This window comes from Perognathus longimembris, chromosome 14 (assembly GCF_023159225.1).
Source record: "Perognathus longimembris pacificus isolate PPM17 chromosome 14, ASM2315922v1, whole genome shotgun sequence".
NCBI classification, from domain to species: Eukaryota; Metazoa; Chordata; class Mammalia; order Rodentia; family Heteromyidae; genus Perognathus; species Perognathus longimembris.
Window position 1 is genome coordinate 24,894,942 of NC_063174.1, and position 17,719 is coordinate 24,912,660.

At 44.0% G+C, this 17,719-nt stretch overlaps 1 protein-coding gene across 2 annotated transcripts in view; it reads right to left on the bottom strand.

The window, feature by feature from the left end:
- Gch1 (GTP cyclohydrolase 1) overlaps nucleotides 1-17,462 on the bottom strand; it is a 45,833-nt gene extending 28,371 nt beyond the window's left edge. For both annotated transcript variants that reach the window (XM_048361944.1, XM_048361943.1), the window contains exon 1: nucleotides 16,981-17,462. In XM_048361944.1, coding sequence (XP_048217901.1) covers nucleotides 16,981-17,323 — 343 coding nt within the window. In that variant the 5' untranslated portion in view covers nucleotides 17,324-17,462. The remainder of the gene's footprint in view (nucleotides 1-16,980) is intronic.
- Nucleotides 17,463-17,719: the final 257 nt, after the last annotated feature.

Sequence of the window (17,719 nt, forward strand, 5' to 3'; positions counted from 1 at the left end):
CATATATATGAAGCCCTGGGTTTGATTCCTCAGCGCCACAGATATAGAAAAAAAAATCCAGAAGTGGCACTATGGCTCAAGTGGTAGAGCACTAGCCTTGGTCACAAAAGCTCAAGGGACAGTACCCACACCTTGAGTTCAAGCCCCAGAACTAGCATACAAAAAAAAAGGAGAGAAATAAATTCACATTTCTTTTTAAGGTATTAAAATAAAGCTGAAAGCTGGATACTAGAAGCTCATGCCTATAATCGTAGTTACTCAGGAGGCTGAGATCTAGAAATTGTAGTTTGAAGCCAGCTTGGGCAGAAAAGTCCATGAGACTCTTGTCTCCATTTAACTGGGGGGGGGGGAAAAAGAAGAGGAGTTGTAGCTCAAGTGGTAAAGCATCAGCCTTGAGCAAAAGAGCTAAGGTACAGGACTAAGACCCTGAGTTTAAGCCCCAGTAACAACACACATAACACCCAACACACACACAACACCCAACACACACACACATACATACACATACACACACACACACACAGCTGAGATTATTGAAACAAGTGCTCTTGGCTATTCTGTTTCAAGGCATGTTTCATTCAACAACTGCGCTACAGGGAGCTACTCCCATCCTCAGCTGGTCCAGCCACAAGTACTACACCAACTGGTGAGGGCTCAAGTTCCACAAAGAAAATTTTCTTTGCTCAGTAACATTCTGCTCCTGAATATAATACTGTTCGTTGCAGTTTATTTATAAGATATAGAAATAATGTAATGGGAAAATTACAGCACAGATAATCTCTCTACCCACACACCATCATTTGGCTGACATTCAGAGACCATGACATCACAGGGTATAGAATGGTGAAGTAGAAGGAATGAATGAGGAGCCCAGAGACCTATGTTCTAGAGTGAGCTTTCTGTAGGCTGTATGATTTGGTTCTCAGTATCCTCATAGGCAAGAGGATGGGTTTGAGGGAGGAGCCTAATGTGACTGCCAACTTCCTGTTTCTCTCAACTCTGGGACAATGAAACCGATGCTAAATGACACAGCCAGCTTGTTGAGATACGTGGCATTCAGTGGATAGGGGATTTCTGTACAGATGTGGGGAAAGAAAACATTTCCAATCATTCAGATTTATTCATAAATAAAACTAAAGGCTGTTAAACACATATGTTACATTTTTCAACTCTCAAAAGTCATCAAGCCAAACAAATCTCATTCAGGTATCAGTGTACTTACTCTGAATATTTCTTGTTGATCAAAATTAGAGATTTAGAGGGTGTCTAAGAGAGCAAAACAAAGCATATTCAAGTTGTCATCCTTTAAAAAAAAAAAGCACACACCTGTCAAATTCAGTTCTTCAATTGGATAATTTTGTGTATCTTTCACAATCCAGCTGTTAGACCCAAAAGTAGATCTTACAAAAAACAGATGGTGATAACAAGGTCCTGTTCACAGTAGTTCTAAAGAATGAACACAATGACTGACATGAGAAACCATCCATTTGCTTTTAAAGCTTCCAACAACAAACCTGTCACTCACTCCCAACCATCTCACTTGCTCCGTATGAATTTCATACAGATGGTGTTAAGGAACCACTTGCAATCCTACCCAAGTAAGTACAAGCAGGGTGTACCAGCCACCACCACTAGTTACAAATGATTAAGGGCCAAGAGAATCAACTATCAAAGCAGAGGTCCCCAAAGATGGACAATTATATGGAGTTTTAAAATATATAGCTTCCCAAACCGCCCTAAGAAAATCATACTCACTAGGTGTGGCTGTGAGCTCAAGATTGGTGTTGTTTTTTGTTTTATTTATTTATTTATTTATTTTTTGCCAGTGTTGGGGCCAGAGTATTGTCCCTTAGTGTTTCCGCTCAAGGCTAGTGCTCTTACCAATTGAGCCACAGTTCCACTTCTGGCTTTGGGGTGGCTAATTGGAGATTTTTAAATCTCATGATTTTTCTGCTTGGGCTGACTTTGACCTGTCATCCTCAGCTCTCAGCTTCATGAGTAGCTAGTATTACAGGTGTAAGCCACCAGCACCTGGCTAGATTATATATTTGTAATCAACCAAGAAGGCCAAGTATGGTGGCTCACATTTGTAATCCTAGCTACCCAAGAAATAAGAGTAGGAGTGCTGTGGTTCTAGGCCTGCTGGAGGAGAAAAATCCATGTGACTTTACCTCAGTGGAGGGAAACTGGATGCTATGGTATGTGCTTGTCATCCTAGCAACCATAGACAGATCATAGCCCAAGTCTTCACCCAGCAGGAAGTATCAAAAGTAGCCAGTGAACAACAGAGCTACAAGTGTCTCAGTGGTAGAGCACCTACCTAGCTCATGAAACCTTGAGTTCAAGACCTAGTACCTCCAAACTGTGATGTTGCACCTATTGTTCCAGCTGAGCAGGAAGCATAAGTAGGAGAATGGTCCTTCAGCCTGAGTCAGAGAATATATGCAAGACTCCATCCAGAACAAAACTAAAGCAAAAAGGACTGGGATGTAGTCTAGCTGTAGAGGACCTGTTTAGCAAACACAAGGCCCTATGTTCAAACCCCAGTACTACCAAAAAAAAAAATATGTATATATACACACACACACACACACACACACACACACACACACACACATATCAAGAGAGGAGCTGGATGTAGCTGAGTGGTACATTGTTTGCCTAGCATTCACAAGGCCCTAGGTTCAATTTCTAGCATAAGCAAATAAACAAACCAGCAAACAAACTCAGAATTTTGATCATATGGAGCATAGAATTGTAAGAGGTTAGTGACAGTGACTAAGGACAACAAACAAACTGCTCACCTCAATTTGCTGTTTAGCAAGGGGAACAGTTGACAACTATTGCGAACCCTCATTACCATCACAAGACAAAAGATGGTGATTCCAAGGGGGGGGGGCTGCCTAGCCAATGCCAGGCCCTGAGTTCAAACTCCAGTACCATGGGGGGGGGGGAGAGGAGGAGGAGGAGGAGGAGGAGGAGGAGGAGGAGGAGGAGGAGGAGGAGGAGGAAGGGGGGGTGGGGAGGAGGAGGAGGAGGAGATTCAGATTTGATCTAGTCATTGAAAACAACACAGAGCAGAGTACCCCAGTCACTCACATGGGTCTAGTTGCTGCATTGGGGCAGAAACTAGATTCCCTTCCATTTTAGAGACCTTTTCAAATTAAGTTTTACACATGGTTCATGATCTCTCCTAAGCCCTGGAACACTTTGCAATAATTAAAAAACAATTATCATGCAGTTATCACAGAAGAAACAGACACTGTTATTTAGAAACACAGTGCTTGCCCAACAATAGCTAGCTAGTTAGCTAGCCAAGCAGAGATTCTGACCTCAGTCTTCTGCCTCTGGGCCAGAGCCCTGGTCTGCAGCTATCAGGAGTGAATCTGACCTTTTAGAACTATGGACCCAAGAGTGAGGGCCCTAAGGTAGGTTGAGGTCAGCCACAGGATGACAAGGCCCAGTGACAGCAGAGGAAGAAAAGAAAGCTAATCCAATCCTTAAACAGAAAAGCAAAATAGTGATGGAGGCTGAAGACAGGATGAAAGCAACCTGTGAACTCAGGAGAGCAGACCAGAAAGAGAGAGAACGAACGCCCACGGCCAGCCAGACCCTGGGGAGGACGCACATTCATAAAACACTGCTTTGCCAGCTAGCTATTTGGATTCTATAAAGGAAAAATCTGTAATGTCATCCTACTTCGACCTTTACTTTTTTTAAATCAAATGGGAACAGTTTTATGGAAAAAGATTCCCATTAAATCTTCAAACTAATAAGAAGGGTTTTAAAAAAGGAATTTCTCTAGAGATGCTTATCGAAAGGAAGGAAGGAAGGAAGGAGGGAGGGAGGGAAGGAGGGAGGGAGGGAAGGAGGGAAGGAAGGAAGGAAGGAAGGAAGGAAGGAAGGAAGGAAGGAAGGAAGGAAGGAAGGAAAGAATTGCTTTAAGCCAGGCACTTGTAATCCTAGCTATTCAGGAGACACAAGTCATTGAGACTCGAATATCCAATTAACCACTAAAAAGCTGGAAGTGGAGCTGTGGCTCAAGTGGTAGAGCACTAGCCTTGAGTGAAAAAGACAAGCAGGAGCATGAAGCCCTGAATTTGAACCCCAGCACTAGGAAAGAGGGAGGAGGAACAGAGAGAAAAGGGGGGAGGCAGAGAGGGAGGGAGGGAGGGAGGGACAAAGGAAGAGGGAGAGAAAGGGAAAGGGAGAGGAAGAGGGAGGGGAAGGGGAAAGGAAAGAAGGGGAGGAGAGGGAGAAAAGAATAGGAGGGAGAGAGAATTGCTCTTTAAATATTTAAAGTCTTTAAATCTTCAAGCTAAAACGTGGGTCTCCTGGTTGTGACACCATTCGAAGTTCATAGCATTTACGCTGGAAGTATTCTCTTTGAGTTTAAATAAATCTTTAGACTTAACTCCATTTCCTATGAGGGAAGAGAAACAAATTAAAGGAAACAAGAAATTAGACAATCACAAAGGTGGAATAACTTTCTACCTCTGAAGTATTATGGGTGGGGAGAACAGGAAGAGTTAAAAATTATTAGTAAAAGCTATTTGGGACAACTAAAGAAATGCACACATAGATTAGACATTGGAAGGTATGTGATTAACAGTCAATTTTAATAAGCTTGGAGTAAGTTGCTAAGAGGAAAAGCAAACCAGATGGGTACCAGGTGCAGCCTGAGCTACACAGTGAGACTCAGCCATCTCTTGGTTCCCCAAAAGGCAAGCAATCTTCAGTGACATGTCTTTGCTTTACTACCTGTAAAAGAACAGACTGTTCACTTGTATTTAGGTTGTAGATATATGTGCCATTATACAATTTTGTCTAGGTGGTGGGTATATATGTGTCCATTATATGGTTTTGTCTATTGTGTTTGGAAATATTATACCACAAAAAATAAGAATGAAAAATTTTAAAGTGTGATCCTGAGTATTCAGTCTTAGCCAACGTATTGAATGACTACTTTTCCAGTTGATAGAAAGCCCTTATTAATAGACTAAAATCTCAAGTGCTTGTAAAGCTAGCACTTGGTTATTGTCTGGTAGAAGTGTCTGGAGCACTCCAGCAAGGAATAGAGAGGGGAGTCTAAATAAAACCTTCATCTAATCAAGGGCCTACAGGTCCCAAGTCCACAGACCCTGAAGGTGAAGAACCTTTTCAGAATATCTACATCACGGAGAGAAAACACACATGTGCCCTGATGTGTGTGTGTGTGTGTATGCGTGTGTGTGTGTGTGTGTGTGTGTGTGTGTGTGTGTGTGTCTGTCTGTCTGTCTGTCTGTCTTTCTGAGCTTTGGCTTCCCTTGCTTGGCATCACTTGTTCTAGGTCTATAAGTCTGTCTCTCCCACCTCCCACACAACCTCCATCATCGATCTGTCCATTTCCCCACAAATGGCATAATTTTATTCTTTTGCCAAATGAACAAGTGAACTTTCAAAAAAAACAAAAAAGAATATCTACATCACAAGAAAAGATTCCTGTTACTATAGAAACAGTTTCCACTCTGTGACCATTTCCAGGGAAAACAGCACCCCTGGCACTGAAAGGACCCTGAGGTGTTTGCTGTGCTCCCATCTGCTGGAAATCAACCTGCCCACAGCACTGCAAACCCTCTCAAGACCAGCTGTGTGCCCTGCAGTCTGGGCTCACACACAAGTTAGCAGGGATGCTATGACTGGCTCAGCCTAGGTGTTCTTCCCATTGTACGAGAGGGATTTTTCCTCACACACTAAATGCCAAATAGATCTTAGAATCAATGAACAGAATTTCCAACACACCAAAGAAGAAGCTCAAGGACTGCAACTCTCTCTTACCAACCATTTCATCCCTTAAAAAAAAAAAGATAAAAGGGGGAAAACATATTAGCATGAAATTAAAAATAGCATAGGTAGCTACTCCATGAGGCTTTGGGGCAAAAAAAGTCCACAAGATCCCATCACCAACCAACTAACATTAAACTGAACTAGAGGCATGGCTCAAGTGGTAAAGCACCCACTGTGAGCAAGGAAGGTGAGCAAGTACAATGCACTGAGTTCAAGCCCTGGTACTGTCAGGAAAACAAAAAACCCATAGGCTTTCATGGAGTCAGTCCAACTGGTGGCTCTTAGCTTCCTGCTCCCCACAGCTGAAGGCAGATTGCTTCTGATGGACAATCTGAGAGGCACCTACTCAGCACTCATGCAATTGTGGAAGCACCTGTAAAGGGTGCCGGTCAGTTACAGGTATGATCTACAGCAGTGCTACCTTGAAGTAAACTAAGAGAAAGGCAATGCCTTCACTTAGTAAGCAGCCTCTTCTCATTAACTCCAGCACATACAGCCCTTCACTGCTGCTAATGGACATCATACCACAGGTCATTAACTATACAGGTATGTGTTTTAATCTATGTCACTGACCCATTCTTGTTTGGGAGGCTTTCTGATGGTCTCTGTCAGGCTGGGCTTTATCTGATTTCTACTAAGAACAAGTAAAAACTAATACACACTTGCCATGCTTCACAGCAAGAATAGTGCGCTCCTGGGAAAGCTGAAGCATTAGGGCTAACCAGACCACCAAAGAATTCAACCCAGAACTCAGCAACAGCCAAGTTCCTCTCCTAAACCAGGGTGCTTATCTAGAGAGCTCCAGATAGTAAAGTCCAGATAAGTAGAGATCAGCAAAATCAGAAATCAAAATCAGAAATTTTAAAAGAGAGAAAGAGAAAAGGTAAGAAAGACAAAATAAACTTCAGGCAAGACTCTTGCTTGGGCCTCAGTGATTGGGTAAAATGAGACACACAACAGACATTCAGAATTATCAATGCACTAAATTGAAATACTGAACTGCTTTATGTGAGAAAACGGTAATAGAGTGTTGAGGTCTGAGACCAGCCAAACATGAGATCTCATCTGACCTCAATTCTCCTATCTAAAACCTCTTTTCATAGCTGGGCTCACAGGCAGACACTGTAAGTAAACTGAGTCATGAAGGTATCAAGATAAAGAAATGGCAGAATTTGAACTCAACAGACCAACGTCATTTTCCATCACACATCACCATATCTGGCTTATTGGTTGGATTGGAATCTCACTATCTTTCTTTGAATGTGTGTACCAGGACTATGGGTTGAACCCTGAACCTGGTGCTCTTACTCAAAGCTTACACTCTGCCACTTGAGCCACATCTACACTTCCAGTATTTTGTTGGTTAATTGGGGATGAGATTCTTATGGACTTTCCTGGGCTGTCTTTGAACCTCAGTCCTCAGATCTCAGCCTCCTGAGTAGCTAGGATTATAGGTGTGAACCTTTGTCATCTGGCTTATTATTTGTGTGCCAGCCGCGGGGCTTAAACTCAGGACCTGGACACAATCCCTGAGCTCCTTTTGCTCAAGACTAGCACTCTACCACTTGAGCCACAATGTCACTTTGGCTTTTTGTGTGTATGTAGTACTGAGGACTCGAAACCAGGGCTTCATGCATGCTAGACAAGCACTCTACCACATTCCCAGTCCCTGGCTTATTATTTTTTAATAAATTGGTTTTTTTCCAGGTTCAGCTCAAATCTACCCCTGGCTAGTGCTTTCTAGTCTCTCTGCCAGTAGTACCTATTTTCTTTCTGACCACATAGGACCCCTTGTGTTTCTCCCTCTAGGAACTTGGTGTCGGGTCCCTGGGAGAATGCACCACGGGTTCCCTGAGGGCAAAGACCAGACCAATCATCCTTGCTTCCTCTTAAACTCAAACTCAAGGTCCTAGGGCTGGGAATATGGCCTAGTGGTAGAGTGCTTGCCTCAGATACATGAAGCCCTGGGTTTGATTCCTCAGCACCACATACATAGAAAATGGCCAGAAGTGGCACTATAGCTCAAGTGGTAGAGTGCTAGCCTCAAGCAAAAAGAAGCCAGGGACAGTGCTCAGGCCCTGAGTTCAAGCCCCAGGACTGGCAAAACAAAACAAAACAGAACTCAAGGTCCTGCATAGAGATGGTGTTTGATACACACACACACACACACACACACACACACACACAGCCCTGTGTGTGTTAACGTATCAGTCTTAAAGATTTTTTAAAATAAGGAAACACAGCACTGTTACGGGGTTCAAGGGAGGAGATGCCCTGTCCCTCTAACAGTCCACCACTCAGAGACAGTCTCAAGCAAAAAGATGGGTTTATTGGGGAAGCAAAAAGTAAACTGAGGGGCTGGGAATATGGCCTAGTGGCAAGAGTGCTTGCCTCCTATACAAGAAGCCCTGGGTTCAATTACCCAGCACCACATATACAGAAAATGGCCAGAAGTGGCGCTGTGGCTCAAATGGCAGAGTGCTAGCCTTGAGCAAAAAGAAGCCAGGGACAGTGCCCGGGCCCAGAGCCCAAGGCCCAGGACTGGCAAAAAAAAAAAAAAAAAAAAAAAGTGAACTGACCAGCCAGGGACACAGCACAGACTCGGGAGCTGAAACTGCAACAGTGAAAAGCGGCTGACAGGCCAGGGACACAATGCAGACTCGGGAGCTGACTCTGTGACCCCAAGCAGTCCTCTAATTGGAGTTTATAAAGGTAAAAGAATAGCACAGATGTAGGGGCTTGACACACAGGGTAGAGCAAGCAACAACAAGTTAAGCAAGCCATTTACAGAAGAAGAATTTGACAGTCAGTGGACCTATCTACTCCCCCCAACATTTCCTACCATGTTTCCCTAATCAAGATGGAGTCAGCTGTACTCCCTACAACAAGCACAGCACTTATGAAGAACATATAAAATTGGCAATGGTAATGGCTCTGCCTGTAATCCTAGCTACTCAAGAAGCTGAGATCTAAGGATGGTGGTTGAAGCCAGCCTGGGCAGGAAAGTCTATAAGATTTATATCTCCAGTTAACCACAAAAAAGCCAGGAGAGCTGTGGCTCCAATGGTAGATTGCTAACCTTGAGCAAAAGAGCCCAGGCCCAAGCCCTGAGTTCAAACCCCCATCAGCTCCCCCCACACACAAGAATATGGAATATATTACTAAGACAAACAAGAATGACACAGGTTTTTGCCTAGTAAAATGATGTCAGTATGAATGAACCTCGAAGACACTGGGCTTAGTGAAGTAACGCCTGCTTCCTTAGCATTCAATAGACACATAAGCCCACTGAATCCTCAAACTAGCCCAGTGGGATGTTGTATATGATTAATATTCCTGTTTCTCAGATAAGACAACTGAGGCACAGTGAATAAGTCACACAGTTGATAGTCTTGAGGATTTCAAACACCAGGTTATTTGGTTGAAGACAATGTCCCAAGACATCTTGTCTAATAGCTTGACTAACCATCCCACATAATATATACACCATAATACCACTATATACTCTCTAAATGCATCATTATAATTTTTATGCTATAATTACTAAAACTCAAAGTATTAAAAAGTTTAACATATGTAATAACTACCTGTTTTTTATCTCCTATTACTGAACACCAGATGTCTTATAAGGTGTAAGATAGAGAAGAATGAATAGATTATAGAATAATCACACATCTCCATCCTGTTGCCTCTGGATGCAATTTATTGGGCTGGACTCGACTAGTTTTCCTTTGAAGAGGAGTTGCTGGATGGAAGAGGCATCTTTGGAACTGAATGCAGAAGGGAGTTCCAGTAGGGCAGGCAGCAGAGTGTGTGCTATTTCACTGGCTGTACCCTGTACTTCCCTCTGCAAGACCTGCCTTCCACAGGCCCTGGACAGGACAATCCTGCCTCCTTCATGACTCCACAACCACAGAGGATTAGACCAAGGATGAAAGCCTGAAAAGATGGATTTTTCTCAGATTTTTAGAACCAAAGAACTCTAGTTGCAGATATCTTCCTTTTAAAACTGTTTTCCCCAACAATTATACTCTTGGCTATCCTGGCTCTAAGTGCCTTCCTTTAAGACTGTTCTTGAGGGGGTATGAGGGACAAGGTAACAAACAGTACAAGAAATGTATCCAATGCCTAACGTATGAAACTGTAACCTCTCTGTACATCAGTTTGATAATAAAAATTTGAATAAAAAATAATAAAAAAAGAAATGCAAATAAAAAAAGACTGTTCTTGAGTTTTTCTGTCACCCTTTTCTAACTAAATGCAGACATCTATAGTTGAGACACTCATCCCTCTCCACTGAGTTCCACCTCTGAAGAATTCAGCCACTTTCTTAGCTTCAACTGTCACAAATTTAAATCTTCAACCTGGCTGGGTACTGGTGGTTCACACCTATAAATATCCTAGCTACTCAGGAGGCTGAGATCTGAGCATCATGGTCCAAACCTAGCATAGGCAAAAAAGTTAGCAAGCTTTTCATCTCACTAATTAGCCAGGCATGATGGTATGTAACTGTAAACCCAGTGATCTGAGGCCTGTCTTGGGAAAACACAAACACACAAACACACACACACACACACACACACACACACAGAAGTGTGGCTCAAGTAGTAGAGTGCCTGCCTGGCAAGTACAAGGCCGAGTGTTCAAGTCCCAATACTAGTGAAAGAGGGAAAAAGTGCAGAAAGTAAAAATAACTGGATATTTTAGCTACTGCCAGATAGATGTCCAGCCCCCCACCTCTGAAGTACTCTTGACTAAATTTAAGGGTTTCAGTGAAGTTAGCTGGTCTCTAAGTCTAATTTCTGTGTATGAGCAATATAGGAGTTAAAGGGGCATGTTTAACTATATCAGAGAATAAAATAAGCAAATCCAAGAATGTAGAAACTTCCACAAAACAAATGCCCCTGTTCTGTCAATTTATTATTAGGGACTTGAAAATGAAGTACATACTGTAATGAATTAAAACAACTCTAAGGAGACTTCTACAGTTCAATGTGTACATTTTATTTGGATCTCTATTCAGACATTAACTTACTAAAAGAACCTGTGAGCTGGGCACTGGTGGCTCATGCCTGTAATTCTAGCTAACTCAGGAGGCTGAGATCTGAGGATTGCAGTTCAAAGCCAGCACAAGCAGCAAAGTCTATGAGACTCTTCAATTAACCACCAGAAAACTGGAAGTGGAGTGAAAATGCTCTAGCTTTGAGAAAAAGAACTCAGGAATAGTGCCCAGGTCCAGATTTCAAGCCCCAAGACCAACAAAAGGAAAAAAAAAGTAGCCTGTGAGAAAATTAGAGAAGTAAAAACACTTGCTAGGTATTTGATATTAAAGAGTTACTGTTAAGTGCAGAAAAATGGTGAAGTACTTATCTGTGAAATGATTTTCATTGATTTCTGTGATTTATAGAAATCATACTGACATATTTCTGTGAGAAGGGTTATGGGTGGGAGGGACAAAGTAGACAGACCCCAGGGCGTGGGATTACCATTGAAGCTGTACCACAGGGACCCAAACGCTCTTTACACATGTTTAATGTATGTTTGAACATGTGTACAACAGAATAAAAACTTACAATCCTAACATGATGCTAAATTAAGAAGGGGTTTCCATCCTTCAGAAATCCATTCTGCTGTTCATCAAGCCCACTACATGTACTGAGCAATTTGCTAAAGATACAAAGATGAAGTGGACAAACCCTCTTCTCTCTAAGACCTAGCTTTGAAGGTTATAATAGCAAGACAAAATTCTAGCACTTGAGTATTCTCCCAGCCTAGACTATAGCAGATGTCCCTCAAATGATTTTCCTTCATTAATTCAGTCTAGATTATCCCCTAATGTAATTACCATACACTTGATAGAGAATTTACACCTGACTAGAAAACATGTATTTACGTCATCTGGAATGAAGAACTGCTCATATAATCCAAGATTCCTAAACAAGGATCCAATGATTAGACAGTGGCCCTCTTCTGGTGCATTTTAATACTGCAGACTGATTCAACCAAATGCTGGACTCAGATGACAAAGTATCTCCTGCAAATGAGTCCTGGGGAAAGGAAGGATGCCAGAATATGAATTTTGTAAAGCTAGACAAAGAAAACAGCAGAAAAATACAAAAGAGGGGAGATTCTAATAGCTTAGTAAACATCATGGTCAAATGAAATATAAGTCAGAGATCATGATGATTCTCACTGTCATCATCCTAGCTCTGTTATTTTTCAGGAAACTATCTGCAGGAAGAAGTTCTTTTGCACTTCAGTTTCCTTGTTTATACAATGGAAATATTAGCTGCTCTATAAGGCAGCTGTGAAGATCAGCAAGATCAAAACAGGACCTAATACCTAGTGAATAATCAGAGTATTAGTTATTCAGACCTCACTCAGCTCAAGGGTCACTTGTCCCAGCCAATCTCCCAGCAGATCAAGTTCCTTTGCTAAATGCTCTCACTGAGCTGTGTTTCTGTCATCACATTTCTCATTCCTGAGATTCTCTAATGTCCCTTTCCTCTGAGAGGCTTACCATTCCATTGAAGGCAGAAACCACACTCAACATTGCTCATTCTGTTCTCAGCATTTAGTACCTAGCACTCAATACTTTTTAAAAAATCAAAACTATATTATTTAGTAAAACTACTATTATTTAGTCTTATTTAGTACTTAGTACTTGTATGAGTCAAACTGTTCCCCTCCCAAAAAATTATATTAACATACTAAACCTCAAGTACCTTATAACTTGATCTTACTAGAAACAGTGTTGTGAATATAATTAAATTAATATCAGGTGGGCTGGGGACTGTGCCTCATACTATTCAGGAGGCTGAAGTCAGAGAATAGAGGTTCAAAGTCAGCCTGGGAAGAAATGTCCATGAGTCTCTTATCTCCTACTAAACACCAAAAAGCCAGGAGTAGAACTATGGCTCAAGTGGTAAAGCACCACCAGCCTTAAGTGGAAAAGCTAAGGGTTAGCACTCAGGCACTGAGTTCAAGCCCCAGTATTGGAAAAGAAAAAGAAGAGTACTGGGACTGGCGAAGTAACTCAGTGGTATGAAACCTTGCCTAGCAAAAGAAAGGTCCATTTGGTGTGTGATGTTATCTGTTATTGATATTGCTATGAAAAAAGCTCCTTATTGAATTTTAAGTCCTACCTCTGGTTGCCTCTGGCAGAGCCAAACCAGATGATTTGTACAATCGTCAAACCATATATTCCCTATCCCTAAGAAACTTAGCTACTTAGGAAGAGATTGGAAGATCGTGGTTCATGGCCAGCCTGGACATAAAGGTTCATAAGATTCATTTCAACCAATGGCTGGGTCCTGCTCGCACAATGGCTGGGCACAGTGGTGCTTACAAGTAGGAAGACCAAATCAGAAATCAAGACTCTCCTTGAAAATAACCAAAGCAAAGGAGTCGCAAGCCTGAAGTCCTAACTTCAGTCTCAGTACTGCCAAAAGAAAATGAGTTGCAAAGTTTATTCCTATTTAGAAACAAGCTACAGTAGTCATTGACTTAATGTCTCAAAATCAATTGACAGTTAGGACTGTTCAGGATTGTTTTCTCTGTCACTCTTCTTATTTTCTATGGATTTAAAAATGTGTCACTGACTCCCATATCCACCAGTAGCCTTATTCTCTCCCATCCAAGACAAGGACCACCACCATTTCAGGTCCATTCCTTCAGGTTCCACATCATTCTTCCTGTCTTCTCACTGTCCTCTTTTTAACCATACATCTAAAAAATAAAAACCAATATAAATCTTTAAACATGACCTCCCCTATGAAGGCTCTCAGTTTTTATTACAATCACAACAAGAAATGCACATGCACCCAAGAACATGAACATGAACACACAAACACAATCCTACATAGAAGTCTTTTAAAATAATTTCACAATGTCCTAACATGTGATAAAGTGCTCTAATCCATTCTACTCCGCTTTTTTTTTGCCAGTCCTGGGGCTTGGACTCAGGGCCTGAGACTGTCCCTGACTTCTTTTTTGCTCAAGGCTAGCACACTGCCACTTGAGCCACAGTACCACTTCTGGCCTTTTCTATACATGTGGTGCTAAGGAATTGCACCCAGGGCTTCGTGTATATGAAGCAAGCACTCTTGCCACTAGGCCATATTCCCAGACCACTCCACTTTTGTTTTTAAGGCTAGTGATCCAGATCACAGTTAGAAATACTTGGTAGATAGAGTGTATAGATCCCCCTATCTCATTGTGGTTCAGGCTAAGGAAGGAAGTACTGAGAACTGAGCAGATACACTGCCTATGACGTTGAAGCTGTCCACCCTGCTGCCTCCATTTCCTTTCTAGGAGATAAGAAAACAGTGCTTACCTCAAAGTTGAGAACTAAGCAAAATGAGACACATAAAGCACTTAGTCTATTAGTAGCTACTGATCTTAATCTTAAAGGATCTGAAAACTTTTTCCTATGGTAAAACACCCATAAAGAGACTTCCCTTTCACCATTCTGTTTTTGTTTTTTGCCAGTCCTGGGGCTTGAACTCAGGGCCTGGCTTCTTTTTTGCTTAAGGCTACTAGAACTCTGCCACTTGAGCCACAGTGCCACTTCTGGCCTTTTCTACATATGTGGTGCTGAGGTATTGAACCCAGGGTTTTACAAACACTCTTGCCACTAGGCCATATTCCCATCCCCCCTTTCACCATTCTGAAGTGTGCAATTCCATAGCATTCTCGGCCATCATTACACTAGTGATCATTTGCATCACCCTAAGGGAAACCTCATATCCATTCCCCATTCTTCCTTCTTTCCCTGTGGGCAGACACTAATCTTTCTGTCTCTATGACTGTGGACGTCTTATTAATAAATTAACAATTAATTAAAAATGTTTTCTAAGGTGAAATGAGGTCCTCTTAGAGTCCCTAGTCCTCTTTAGAGGAATCTTGGCTCATGAGATAAGCTTCTGTTAACCATTTCTCAAGTAAACAGGCACATCAGTAGATAATTCTGTGAACAATGTCAGGGTGAGAAAGACTTCCCCTTTGGGGAGGTGAAATCCATGTTAAGTTATAGAAAGATTACCACTTTCTTGAGCAATACTATATAGAAAGCCACCTTCTATGTCTGCAAGAGGCAGAATGAGCAAGACCCCAGTAAGATCCTTCCTTCTGGGTGTCAGTGGCTCACATCTGTAATCCTAGCTACTCAGGAAGCTGAGATCTGAGGGTCAAGGTTCAAAACCAGGGAAGTCTGAGACTCTTATCTCCAGTTAACTACCAAAGGCTAGAAATAGAGCTGTGGCTCAAGTGGTAAAGCACTAGCTTTGAGCAAAAGACTAAAGGACAATGCCCAGGCCTGTATTCAAGCCCCAGTACCTGCACTAAAAAGAAAATTAAAATTTCCTTCTTCAGTACATCCTGAAACAGCACACCAATCAATCTTCCCCAAAGCTGAGCTCCTGGAAAACTGAATGGCTGTTCTTTAGTCTTTGCATCTTGAAACTACTTTTTGAGATCCTCTTCCCCAAACTTGGTCATTCAGGATTAAAAAAACAACAGAACCCAGCACAAAATGAGAGGTCCACATCTTGGCTTTAGATGTGGTAGTATTGTTTCCTTTGAGGGCCCCACCCTTCCCACACTCTAATTTCCCACCCTTCCTTGGGGGTGGGGAAGACTGGGCAGAAATGACTTTATTCTTTTCAGATGTATTCTGAGTTGCTCCACATTCTTTCAGGGAAATGACAAGAACAGGCTGGGAAGGTACCTTTCAAAGAAGCACTGTTTTTCTAGGAGAAAGCAGTAAGTTTCTTCAGCCAAACAGAAATGTCACCCAGGTGCACAAATTATGTGAAATAAAAACGTTTCTGGGTCCAGCCAAAGAAGCCATAAGATAATAATAATAATAACAATAATAATAATAGTGATGATGATGGGGGCTGGTGGCTCACGCCTGTAATCCTAGCTACTCAGGTGGCTGAGATCTGAGGATTGCTGCTCAAAGCCAGTCCAGGAAAGAAAAGTCTATGAGATTAGTCACCAGAAAACTGGTAGTGGAACTGAAGTTCAAAGTGGTAGAGCACTAGCCTTGAGCATGGAAGCTCAGGAACAGCACCCAGACCCTGACTTCAAGCCCAATAACAGACAACAGCAACAAAAACAATAATGACAACCTACAACGCTCACGGACAAACAGGCCTTTTTCACTTCTCCTTCACCCTGCCTAGGCACCACCACCAACACTGCCAGCACACCTGCTGAGACAAGCTGGCTCCATCAGCACGGGATCAACCCCGCAGATCTGGGGGGAGGGATGCCGAGGGCAGAAATCCCAGACCTACCCAACGTGCCTCCGGGACTCCTCCCGGCACAGTGGCAGGGAGTTGCTTTATTTCTTCTGGGAAGGAAGAGAAGGCTTTTAGGAGGCAAACTAGCCCAAGAAATCCCCCACCTAAACTCCAGGGACTCGCAAGCCCAGAACAGTGTCAAATTTTGGGAAAGTTCTTAGCCAGAGTTAACGAGGTGAAGAATCACAGCTCTCCACAGGATGCCAGCCCGGTGGCAAATCAGTCAGAGCACAGGTCCTGGACAAGGTGGCTCAAGGCCCGCTGAGAGTGATGAAAGCTCAAGAACCCTGGGCTTCACAAACACTCACATCCCACACACCTGGACCTATTAAAAAAAAAAAAAAGAAAGAAAGAAAGAAAAGAAAAGAAAAAGAAAAGAAACCAAGGGATCTCAGAAAAACGACCGACTCAGAAACTGTCGCTCCAACAGGTGCTCAGGTATGGCTGGCCAAAGTGGGTCCCAGACACGCTCTGAGCGCTCCAGTGAGGGGGACCCCAGATATCCGCCTGCCGGGGAGCTCCGGAGGGATGGGCAGTGATTCCACCCATGCGACCACGTCCCCTAGAGGAGATGCCACGTGCCTGGAGCCAGGAGCAACACACACACACACACACACACACACACACACACACACACACACGCTGCTTGCGGCGGATCCCCAGGTGGCCCGCAGTGCACGCCACACAGCACCGTGCCACGGCCCAGCGCGGGCCCGGCCGCGGGCGGGGTTTGTGAGGTGACTGCATTCGGCCCGTCCGCCCAGAGTGAAGCAACTCGGGAAAGTTCCTGGAGCGCCCCGCGCTTCCTGCCGCCGCCGCCTCCCTTTCCCGGCTCCCGCGCACCCACCTGAGATGGTCTCTTGGTAGCCCTTGGTGAAGAACTGCATGGCGGTGGCCGCCCTCCAGGGCGTCTTGAGCAGCCCCTGCCGCTGGGGATCCTCGCCCAGCGAGCGCAGGATGGACGAGTAGGCGGCCGCCAGGTTGGGGAGGTTCAGCTCGTTGTCCTCCTCGCTACGGGGCCGCTCCCTCTTCCAGTCGTCGGCGGGCTGGGAACTCTTGGTGGCGGGGATCCGCGGGGATCTCTCGGCCAGCGGCCGGCTGGACCCAGGCCGCGACGGCTCCCGCTCCCGGAACCCATTGGTGCACCTGGTGCCCCGCGGCTTCTCCTGCGGTACCGGGCCCTTCTCCATGAGCCCCGCGCTACACCTCGAGAGAGACACCGGGGCGTTTCAAGGCCTGCGGCTGAATTTGGCTGGCGACCGCGGGCAGCAGTGACCTATGGCCCGAGTCCCCGAAGGTAGACAGCCAAGCCGCCGAAGACGCGCCAAGCAGCCGCCAGCTGGCGAGCTGGCCAGCTCCGCCTATTTATAGGGGCGCGGAGCAGCGGGCACCGCGGGTGTCCTTATTGGTCAAAACCTTTTGCGTCACTGGCGTTCGCTCCGCCCCTTGACCCCGCCCTCGGAGGTGGCCCCTAAACTCCGGCCTTGGCTGAAGACCTGCCTGCTCAGCTTATTGATAGGCAGGCATCTGGGATCTGCAACCCCACTTTTCTTAAGAGAAATAAGACCTGCATCAGAAGTGCCCTG